Below are 11,844 nucleotides of genomic sequence, written 5' to 3' on the forward strand. Positions count from 1 at the left end.
TAAATAAGTGAATTTTAAAGACATTTTAAAAATGTCTTAAGATCCATTTTTAAAATTTTTTAATAAAAAATTAAAAATACATTTTTCTTCCAAAAATAATCTATCCACATATATGGTGTGAAGACTCTAGATGGACACATGGCCAGACATAATACAGCTTCTTAATAAGCTTTCCATTCTAGGCTAACTTCACTACAGAAAAAGCAGTAGCAAAGGTCTGTAAACTCTCCTTGCTGCTAGAAACTGTTTTTATGTTCTATGAAACTAACCAGGGAGACTCAGAAGACAAGACATTAAAGAACTATGTAAAGTCTTCACTTCACTCGACCAAAATCTTTTGTATCTATCCCTTTCTTTCTAACTTCACTCAAGCATGCCCCCTCTAGTTTTATCCATGCTCCTGCAATGGCATGGTTTTGTTCTTTATCAGAGCTGTGTAGTACTCCACTGTGTACATATACCACAACTTCTCAATCCATTCATCCCTAGTTGGGCATCTGGGTTATTTCCATATCTTGTGCACGAGAAGGGCTGTGAGCGATAGCGCAGTAGGTAGGATGTTTGCCTTGCATGTGGCTGACCAGGTTCGATTCCTCTGCCCCACTCAGGGAGCCCGGCAAGCTACTGAGAGTATCTCGCCCACACGGCAAAGCCTGGCAAGCTACCCGTGGCATATTCGATATGCCAAAAACAGTAACAACAAGTTTCACAATGGAGATGTTACTGGTGCCTGCTCGAGCAAATCGATGAGCAACGGGATGACAGTGACAGTGCATGAGAAACATTAGTAGTATTGTGAGCTACAGAACCCGCATCAATTTTTTAAAATGACAATGAGAAAAATAAAAGTATTTTGAGCTCTCGATGTCCTATCACCAGTAAACAAAAGCAGAGAAAGACATTGATCGGGAGGAATGAAAAAGTGAGCACCCCCCCCACACACACACACACATACACACACTTCTCCTTGCATGTCAGGAGCCAGATGAAATGTGGCTGGAGGGCTGAGGACTCGCTCAGCAGTGCTCACCACAAAGACTGCACTTCTGAGCCTCTCAGTTGCATGAGAGGAAGAGGAGCCCCTTGAAGATGGGCTTTCCTGAATGACGGTGGGGCAGGCCCAAAGCCGCGCTGAGACCTTTCAGGCCTTAGCCTTTTGCAGAACTGTTCTGGGGGACTGGAACCGTTCCTCACCTTCCACCTAGGGGAACGTGTGCACGGGCACTGGAGAGAGGGGAAGGAAAAAGTGCAAAGCCCCCAAAGTGCCCCCCTAGACGTTTTCCTGCCTCAGGTGGGTCTGGAAGGGCGGCTCTGGCGTGCAGGGGCGGCTGGGCGGACGCCGTGCCGGGCGCGGGGCACGAGCGCGCGTGCTGGCGGGGTGGGCCGCCACGGGGCGTTTCCGGAGCCCGAGCAGCGGGAGGCTCTGCAGCGAGGGAAAGGCACTGACTCACGAAGTGACAGACGCGCCAGATGCCCGGGAGCGGGAGATACGGCGTCGGCGTCATCTGGGTCAGGGCTGGCGCGGACGCCCGCGCGCACGGGCACGCGCGAGGGCTGGGCCCGCCCGACGGCGCTGGGCGCGCCCTGCACGGGCGTCCCGCAGCGGCGCTTCTGCCTCGTCTCAAACGTGGTCGCGCCCAGGAGCGTCGCAGAGAGCCCGTGTCTCGTTCGCTCCGCCTCCAACTCCCCGTTCTGGAAAGCAAAGGCAGGGCTTCGCATGCATAAGGCGGGCGCTTCACTGCAGAGACACGTCCCTGCACCCCCCCAGGGATGTGACTCCCCTCCCCTCCCCTCCCCTCTCCTTCTCTCCCCTCCCCTCCCCTTTCCTTCCCTCTTCTTTCTCTTTAACTTTATTTCTATCGCTCCATCTTTTGCTCGTTATCTCTCTTCTTTCTTCTGCTCTTTCTTCTTTCCTTCTCTTTCTTTCTCTTTTTTCCTTCCTTCCTTCCTTCCTTCCTTCCTTCCTTCCTTCCTTCCTTCCTTCCTTCCTTCCTTCCTTCCTTCCTTCCTTCCTTCCTTCCTTCCTTCCTCTCATCTTTCTCTCGCTTTCTTCTTTCTTCTTTCTCTTGCTTCTTTTTACCTTTTCTCTTCCTTTCTTTCTTTCTTTCTTTCTTTCTTTCTTTCTTTCTTTCTTTCTTTCTTTCTTTCTTTCTTTCTTTCTTTCTTTCTTTCTTTTTCCCTCTCTCCCCCTCCTCCTTAGCCTTCCTTCCCCTCCCTCCCTCTCTCCCTCTTTCAATCTCCCTTTTCTCCTTTTTCTTTCTATTTTGCCTTTCCTTCTTTCTTTCTTTCTTTCTTTCTTTCTTTCTTTCTTTCTTTCTTTCTTTCTTTCTTTCTTTCTTTCTTTCTTTCTTTCTTTCTTTCTTTCTTTCTTTCTTCTTTCTCTCTTTCTCTCTTTCTCTGTAGGGCGCACATCAGGCAGTGCAGGGGACTATTTCCCGTCCTGCGCTAGATTTGCTCCCAGTGATGTACAGTAACATATGGTGCTGGGAATCGAACCCAGGTCCTGTGTACTCCGCCCTTTGATCTGTCGAATTCCCATTTATTTCTTTATTAAATGCATGTTAGGGGCTGGAGAGATAGACCAGCCTGCAAGGTGCTTGCCCTGCATGCAGCCAGCAGGATCCAACCCCTGGCACTGCATGTTGGCCCCCAGGTAAAGCTAGGAGTCAGCCTGAGTGCAGCCAAGTGTGGTCCGAAAGTGACAAAACAATTAAATTAAATACATATTTCATTTCAACTTTTTCATAAGGACGTTTTCTAAAGTTCACAGTCGTAGAGAAACATAGTGTATATGCCCCTGCACATCCATCATTTGACTTCAACAAGAAATTCCAATTAAAAGGGGGAAAACAATGTTTTGCTGCTTATTCCACACAACCAATTATCTCAACATTAGTGACATACTCTCATCTGTCCACATAATCCTCTAAATATTTCTGGCTAGGAATATAGCAGAGAAGATGCTCTGGGGTTTGATTTTTTTTTTTTTAATTCAGCATTCTGCTCTTCAGCTTTTCAGAAGGATCAGTGGTGTGCCTATGAGATTGGACAGGGAATGTCCACATTGAGATGTCACACCAAGCTCGCTCTGTTTGCACAGCCCGAAATCTCTTCAGATGGGAGGGCTTTCTACCTTCTGAGCTCGTCACGCCTAACAGAGATTCTTCTCTCCCTTGTGGTCCCCTGAGCCCTCCAGGACTGATATCTGAGCACAGTGACAGGAGTAAGCCCTGAGCACTGCTGGGTGTGACTCCCCTGCTAAAAATAAATAACAGGAAACCAATAACAGGGAGGCACGGCGTCGCCCAAAGGCACCCAAAGGCTGCTGAGCTCTAACTGGGTAGGTGTGGATGGGACTATTCTAAGTAAGTTTGTGATTCCGAGAGGAAATTCTGGGTAAAAGTACCTGCAGCTTGTTACCATAAATATTTGAATGGGCACAGTTGGCGTAGCAAGTTCTAGGGATTAAGTCCTGGTATGGCCAGTAGCTTTATAAACTATAGAGGATGCTTTTAATAACTTGCTTGAGTGTCTAATCAAATGACTTCAGTGTTGTAAAACACAAGCTCCCCGTCCACGTGACATGAAGAACTAAGGATCCCCACCAAAGATTTGCTGTCATCATTTGGTTGCTCAGATTCAACAGTCTAAGGAAACACCCTCCCCCAACCCCTGGCAATCTCCAGAGTCTTATTGTGGGGCAGTGAGCTGGGCTGGCTGGACTCCTCTAACTCTGCTGTGTGGTAGCCCATTTTGTGATCAGGGGCTTGTTATGTGGCTTCTAAAATCACATGACCATATCCAGTGGCTTTCAGAGCAGGTCAGGGCCGGCACACCCAAAGGAAGACCAGGTGAGCGCACAGGGAGAAGACCACCATCCGCAAGCCTCTTCAGAAACCAGATCTGCCCCCGATCTGGTTAGTTTAGTTTGGGAGTCATGCCCGGCAGTGCTCAGGACTTATTCCGCCTCTGTGCTCAGGTTCACTCCTGGTAGGATGGTGGGGGCCATATGCCTGTGGTGCCAGGGATCCCACCTGCAAGGCAAGAACCTCACCCACAGCACTCCCCGTCCAGCCTCTGTGCCTTGATTTGAGACTTCCAACCTCTGGCACTTAAGAAGTAAGAAAGAAAGAAAGAAAGAAAGAAAGAAAGAAAGAAAGAAAGAAAGAAAGAAAGAAAGAAAGAAAGAAAGAAAGAAAGAAAGAAAGAAAGAAAGAAAGAAAGAAAGAGAGAGAGAAAGAAAGAGAGAAAGAAAGAGAGAAAGAAAGAGAGAAAGAAAGAGAGAAAGAAAGAGAGAAAGAAAGAGAGAAAGAAAGAGAGAAAGAAAGAGAGAAAGAAAGAGAGAAAGAAAGAGAGAAAGAAAGAGAGAAAGAAAGAGAGAAAGAAAGAGAGAAAGAAAGAGAGAAAGAAAGAGAGAAAGAAAGAAAGAAAGAAAGAAAGAAAGAAAGAAAGAAAGAAAGAAAGAAAGAAAGAAAGAAAGAAAGAAAGAAAGAAAGAAAGAAAGAAAGAAGTAAGGCCACTTCTGTAGCCTGAGTCATCCAGCCCCAGCCAGAAAACATGGGGTGGACCAGCCCACAACACTGATGTGGCCTTTTAACCACATTGAGGGGCTCTGGGCCAAGAATGTGAGTAGAAAACTTGAACAAGGGGGCTGGCAAGGCATGTGCAGTTCAAACAAAGCCTTTCAAACACAGTTCGATGACAGGCAGGCAGTGACCGGAACTCAAAGTGAAGTAAGACGCGATGTCACTTCCTGGCCAGGGCCTCCTATAAGAGCTTGTTGCAAGTAGCACAAGCGACAACGGTCAAAGTTGTGAGATGTGCAGGGGCTCCTGAGTGGGAGCTGGCGGGAGAGACCTGGGGAGCACAAGACTCAGCATGCTGAACTTTTCAGATGTGTAAGGAATATGGTTGATGAGAGCTGGTCTGAACACCATCACTTGGACAGTTGATGAAAAGATGGCGAACATTAAGAAATCAATATATTGCTTCAAACACAGAAGGCAAGAGCAAGACGTTTTGTTAGTCCCCAATAATGATAAGGATTTCCTGGTTGTAAGGGGCTGTTACAGAAAAGAACATTAAATGTACAATATTTACCAATATTCTCTTCATAGTGCTTTTCAAACACTAAATAATTACCCAATTAAGCCATTGCAAGATAAGCTGTTATTACTCTGGATTTAGTGAAAAGGACAATAATTACTATTTTAACAGTTTCCGCAGAGAAAGACTCAATGTTTACTAAATACAACTGTGAGAACACTCCACCTTTTCAGTCAGTGGAGAGAATAATAATAATAAAAAAAAAACACACAAAAGGTTGATGAGCTAAGATGAATTCAGGGGAAGACAAAGATGATTAAGAACTAAGAACCATGACCTGCAAAGACAGAGAATTCAATATGCAGAGCAGAGACCAGAATTGGCAGACAGCTAGATATGAATACTTGCCAATATTCAGTGTTACAGACTGACAATGGAGAATCTTTGGTCGTGCCCTGAACAACATAATTCATCACACTAGTGCTTGGGGCAGTCATAGCCAAACCATCCATCATCATCATATCACTAGTCTGAGTGGGAGGGAGAGGGAGGACTTTGATTGCTAACCTCTAGGGAGAAACAATTTATAGCCACGGCCCTAAGCACGCAGCCGGGCTCTGCCCAAGGCACGGACTCCTGCTTCTCTAAGGTTTAAGTCAAAGTCACAGAGTGAACACCCTGTCTCAGGATGTTGACAGTAAAGCCTCGGTGTCATCTACTTAGAGCTGAAACAAGAATAGCAGTGAATCAGATTTAAAATACTCTTTGGGGCTGGAGCAATAGCACAGCGTTTGCCTTGCATGCGACTGACCAGGGTTCTATTCCCAGCATCCCATATGGTCCCCCAAGCACTGCCAGGAGTAACTCCTATGCAACGCCGGGTGTGACCCCAAAAAGCAAAAAATAAATAAATAAATAAAATACTCTTTGACTCTACTTTTAAAAATGCTAATTTTTAAAAGTGCTGAGTGCAAACAATTCCATTTCAAATGCATTTGACTGACAAAATTCATTCCAAAGTGTATTTAATGCTAATTACATTTGGGAAGAATGGTTTCTTAACAATAAACCCATGAGGTCAGAGAGATGGGACAGAAGGGTAGGGTAGGGCTCTTGCCTTGCATGTGGTGAGGCGGGTTCCATTCCCAACATTGCATAGGGTCCCCTGAGCACCCCCAGGAGTCATCCCTGAGTGCAGAGCCAGGAGTAAACTGGCTGAGCATCACTGAGCATCACTGGATGTGGCCCCCAAACCAACCAACCAAACGTTTCCAAAATAAACATAAACCCCTATTTCTATCCCTCTAGTTCTGAGTCTTCCTGTATTTCAGACTTGAGCACCAACTGTCCTTACAGAATATAATCAAACATCTCAACGTGGTTTCACCACTTCTGATTAAAATCATGAAGACGAGCCCAGCACTCTGGCAGCAAGCCCACCTCCCCAGCAGCAAGGGGCGTGTTAGAACAGCAAGTGCAGGGCTGCAGAGAGAGCTTGGGGTAAGGGGTGGTGCCTTGTCCACACAAAGACCAGAGTTCCACCTCTGACACCGTGTTGTTCCTGGGTTACTGACCCAGGTGACCCAGTTGGCTGAGTATTGCTGGGAGCAGCTCTCAGTAAACCACTGAACATTACTTGGAGACGCCCCTCCCCCCGACAAACAAACACACAAGCAAGAATACAAGCTTCTGTAGCACCTTCTGATTGGCAATTGAGGAATCTGCCAAGCCGGAAGCCAGTGACCCTGAATAATTATGAGCTGCATATGTACTCCAACTCACCTGAGTGCATTGGTCAGGACGGGTGAAGGAATGCTGCCAAAACAAACAGGGCCGCTACTTACAGAGCTAAGCAAACAAAGGTTTCTTTCTCATGCAAGAAGGATAAACAACAACTGACATGACATGTAAAATCTATAGCCAGTCGCCAGGGTTCACTAATAATTAATTATGATATATTGCTAATGATTAATAAATAATTAACCATAATTGTATGGAGGAGAGCTGATGTGACTAAGAGAATGGGGAGTGAGTGCCAGAGCATTTGAGGGCTGGTAGCGCTGTATTTGTTACAGGGTTACAAGCTTTGATGGCATTTGGCAGTTTCCTACTCAGTCCTCTTCACTTGCCTGAACCAGCCATGGCCTTTGTTGGCATTTCCTGTCTCTGCCCTGTCTGCAACCCAACTGTTTCTCCCTTTGTTTTTAGATGACAGTCTCCATCTCTTGGGAGACGTGGGGGGTGTGCAGAACCGTGGAAGGCCTGTCCCCACCCTCCCATATCTCCTGCTTCATCTGGAACCCATCACTGAAGCTGCATGTACAGGCAAAGACCTTCTGGCTATTTTTAGAACATATCTACTTTCAGCACACATCTCCCATCCTGAACAATCCCTCCAACCATCACTGACTTAGTGACCCCTTTTCTATTCCAGATGCCTTCTCCCCCAGTTCTTACACACCTCCTTGGCCTTGCAGGTCCCAGGACAGGCACATCCCTTAGTCCCTCTAAGACGGAAGCCCAACTCATCCCCAAACTTCCCCCTCACCATTTTCCAGGGTCACAGCCTGCCCCCACCTTTGACAATATTTTTTTATTGAATCACCATGAGATACAGTTACAAAGCTTTCATGTTTGATTTCAGTCATACAATTATCAAACACCCATCCCTCCACCAGTGCACATTTTCCACCACCAATATCCCCATATAGCCCCGCCCCCATCCCAGCCTTCCTCCTGCCTCTATGACAAACAATTTCCCCCATACTCTCTCTCTACTTTGGGGCATTATGGTTTGCAATATAGATACTGAGAGGCCATCACGTTTGGTCCTCTATCTACTTTCAGCACACATCTCCCATCCTGAACAATCCCTCCAACCATCACTGACTTAGTGACCCCTTTTCTATTCCAGATGCCTTCTCCCCCAGTTCATGAGGCAGGCTTCCAACTATGGAGCAATATTTCTGGCCCTTGTGTTTACTGTCCTGGGGTGTCAGTCTCATATTATGTTATTTTATATTCCACAAATGAACCTTTGAGAATTTTAATGAACTTTTTTGCTGGTGCTATGTTTCCTCAAACTCTTCTAGTTCCAGCCTGCCAACAATCTGTCCAAGAGGCTAAAGTCCTGTTTATCCTGCTGCCTCTTGTAAATCTGGGTATACAATACATACTTGTTGAGTGGCTAAACCAACTGACCACGTGACACCAAATATAAGACAATCAAAACAGACTCTTATTTCCATACATGAATAGATGGTACCTAACTTGGATGCTCAAAGCTGGACACAGAACCACAATGAGGGTTCTTTAAATCTCCTCTTAGGTCCTACCCACTGCTGTGCAAAGCAAGACAAAAGCCAGTCAGGGCGGTGATGGGACAGAGAACAAGTGGTTTTGGAGTCAGGAAAACATAGATTTTCTTCACTTCCTGCTACATGACTTTCTTCCCTTCCATACTTTACTTTCCCTCTATAACAGGCAAACCCCTTATAGGGTTGTGGTGATGTGAAATTAGGCTGCTCAGAGCTCAGGTCACACCTCTGGGAATTTATTCATTCATTTATTTTCAACTTCAAACAGACCTGGACCTTCCTTGGAGGATTCTAAGATCAAGGCATGGAAATGAAATCTGTTTTGTTCTTCCATAGTCCATCATGCTAGCCATTACCCCATGGGAAGGCACTATTTTGCTCTTTCATCCCCCAACTCCACAATGCATGTATTCTAGTAACTTTTATAACAGTAAAGCCACACATACGGGCTTCGTAAGTGAAGACGTGCCTTTGAGTAGCCCTCGTGTTATGTTAGCCCTCTGCTGTTACGAAGTGCCAGGCCCAGGCAGGGATTCAGTTCTAGAAACTTGCCTTGCACGGGAGACCCTCGGTCTGATCTCCAGCACCTTGAAGGGGGGCAGAGGAGGGGGGCGGGGATTTAGCTGCTTTTGCAGTCAGCAGTAAGCCCCCTCGTGGAGCGTGTGCAGAGACTTCCTTGTGCAGGGGGTTATTTCTGGAAGCGCAGCATTAATCGCACGCGCCCGCTGTCAGTGCCGGTGACGTGTAGGTAGGTGCGAAGGGACAGGCTTCCTGGCGCCCGTTCTTTGGGGACTGCTCGCGGCCGTGGGATGGCAGCTAATGCTTGTCAGTTTGCTTCGCAAGGGGTGATTTATGGAGGAACGGGCTCCCGGGTTCCCACAAGGCAGGACCCCGGGCCCCCCTCCGCGTGTCAATGACTTGAGGCGATTTCACAAACAACGCGGCATCGCGGCTGTGGAAACCACTCTGTGCTGGGGGTGGGCGTGGGGGAACAAAATACAAAAAAGAAAAAAAACCAAAAAACCAGAAGGTAAAACCCAGGGCCTGCCGAGGGCTCGGCTCAGAGGCAGGATTTCGACACCTATTAAAAGCGAACCGGCCTCCAGGAGAGGATCGCCACCCCCCACCCCCCACCCCCCACCAGCACCCTTGCGGGCCGACCACCACCCCGGGCAGTTTCCCCTGGAGCCTGTGCGGAAATCTGGGCCTCGGGTTTCTGCAGCTTCGCAGGACTTGTCCAAGGTGGGGGCCTCGGGGTTCGTGCAGCTTTTGCAGGACTTGTCCTAGGTAGGGGCCTCGAGGTTCCGCGTAGCTTCGCAGGGGGGGCTCCAGTCACCCCGCGACTCCCAGCCTCGTGCATCACCTGCTCTGCAGCTTTGCACCCCCACCCTGGGGCGAAAGCGGCTGCAGGCCCGAGCGCGGGCGGCGTCCCCACCCCGCTCCCGCCCCTCCCCGGCCCCACGGGTTCCCTGCAAGATCTGACTCGCGCGAGTGAGCAGGACCCCACGCTTCCTACCGGGCCCACAGCTCCTGCGCCCACTCCGGCTCCGGCTCCCCGCTCCTTCGCGCCGCTCACGAGTTCCCCTCTGCAGGGCCACCCACTAGGTCTCTGAGGGCTCCCCACTCCCCTCCCACTGCTCCCAGGGGATCCAACCCGGCCCCGGCCACGCCCCGCCCGGGCACAAAGCCCCTGGCCTTTAATCCCGCGGCCCGGGAATCTGCCAAAGACACGCCCAGCGGCTCCTCCCCGGCTCTCTCTGAGCCTATAGCACGCCTAGAAGGCTCTTTTCGGGGCTAAGACACACCCGTGGGTTTAGGGCCCGCCCCCCCGGGGCTAGGACACGCCCACTGCCTTCCCTGCCCCGTTAGGTTCCTGCCCCGGTCCTGCAGCCTAGGACACGCCCACAGGGCTCCGGCCCCGCCCCCTGGGCCTGGAACACGCGCGTTTCCTGTCCAGCCCTAGCTTGACCCTAGGCTTCCGCCCGGACTTCGTGCCCAGGGCACGCCCAGTGCGGGGTCTAGAACATTCACGGCGGGCGTCAGCCCGGACTTTGGGGAAGGGCTCGCTCCCCTGGCTCCAGCCAGGCCTCAGGCCTGGAGGAGGAAACAAGTCCCCAGCTGCAGATTCTGCTCAGTGGCTGGGCTCAGAGCCCCCTTCCTCTCTGTTGGAGTCTGTTAAGGATGCCCCCCACCCCCCAAATGTCCAGGCCTAAGGAGCGTCTCATCTCTCAGTCGTTTGGCCGGGTGGAAAAGGTCAGGCTCCAGAGTCCACCCTCCCCACCCCTCACCCCGAAGGCAGCAGCTGCACTTTGCCCAGTCTAAGAAACTTCTGTCTCCAAGGAGAAATCAGAGCTGGTGCACTGGGAATTCGGGGTCTGAACAGGATTTGGGTCCCTCCAGACTTCTGGGTTTGTCCTTCCGTTGATTCATGTCCATTGGCCTGAGAAACTCCTGGGATTGAAATAAGCTTCATAAATGAATATGTCTGTCTACAGAACATGCTGGAAGCAGCTGCCACAAAGCAGTATGCTGTGAAGTAATTCACTAGTTTAGATTAATTTTTATCCTGAATCCCAAGCAAAAGAAAATGAGCACTCAGATCACTGTATCACTGTATCACTGTCATCCCGTTGCTCATCGATTTACTGAGCACTCAGATATACATAAAATATGTATAAATAAATATAAATATAAAAGGTTGATATTTAAGAAGAAGAAGAGTATTGATAGTGATAATAATGGTTTATTATTGAATGATGTTTACTGAGGCCCACTCAGCCCGGCTTCATAAGAAGTGGTCTGTATATTATCTTGCTTAATTTTGGGTCTACTTCTATTTCAATTATAGAGGAAAGAGAGAAAGAGAGAAAGAAAGAAAGAAAGAAAGAAAGAAAGAAAGAAAGAAAGAAAGAAAGAAAGAAAGAAAGAAGAAAGAAAGGAGAGAAGAAAGAAAGAAAGAGAAGAAAGAAAGAAAGAAAGAAAGAAAGAAAGAAAGAAAGAAAGAAAGAAAGAAAGAAAGAAGGAAAGGAAGGAAGGAAGGAAGGAAGGAAGGAAGGAAGGAAGAAAGAAAGAAAGGAAGAAAGAAAAAAAAGCGAGGAGAGAAGGAAGTAATGATGAAGGAAGAGAGAGGGAGGAAGGAAGGAAGGGAGGGAGGGAGGAAAGAAGGAAGGAAGGAAGGAAGGAAGGAAGGAAGGAAGGAAGGAAGGAAGGGGAGGAAGGAAGTTGGCTTTGAGAGTCTAGTGCCTTGGCAAGACTAGAAGGCAGTTTAATTGATGTTCCAGCATCACAGTTTCCAAGTAAAGAGCAGGACACTTTGATAGGAGGCTTAGGAAATCAATTAACATATCTAACTTAGAACACAAGGAAGAAAGAACATATTCTGTTTGTAAATGAGAAGTTATGGAGAGAGGTAGGAGTAAGGGAGAGGTAGGAAGAAAATACTGAAAACAGAGGCATTTAAAGGAATAGGTGCTGGCTTAAA

General features: G+C 48.1%; 1 protein-coding gene across 2 annotated transcripts in view; it reads right to left on the reverse strand.

Moving 5' to 3' along the window:
- The window catches only part of PTER (phosphotriesterase related), a 61,018-nt gene extending 51,032 nt beyond the window's left edge, over nt 1–9,986 (reverse strand). The window contains exons 1-2 of one of the 2 annotated variants that reach the window (XM_055146970.1): nt 9,880–9,914; nt 1,452–1,692 (exon numbers count right to left, since the gene is read on the reverse strand). In XM_055146970.1, coding sequence (XP_055002945.1) covers nt 1,452–1,505 — 54 coding nt within the window. In that variant the 5' untranslated portion in view covers nt 1,506–1,692; nt 9,880–9,914. Of the gene's footprint in view, nt 1–1,451; nt 1,693–9,879 lie in introns of both variants that reach the window. The other variant, XM_004605338.2, reaches the window with a different exon arrangement.
- Nucleotides 9,987–11,844: the final 1,858 nt, after the last annotated feature.

This window comes from Sorex araneus, chromosome 9 (assembly GCF_027595985.1).
Source record: "Sorex araneus isolate mSorAra2 chromosome 9, mSorAra2.pri, whole genome shotgun sequence".
NCBI lineage: Eukaryota > Metazoa > Chordata > Mammalia > Eulipotyphla > Soricidae > Sorex > Sorex araneus.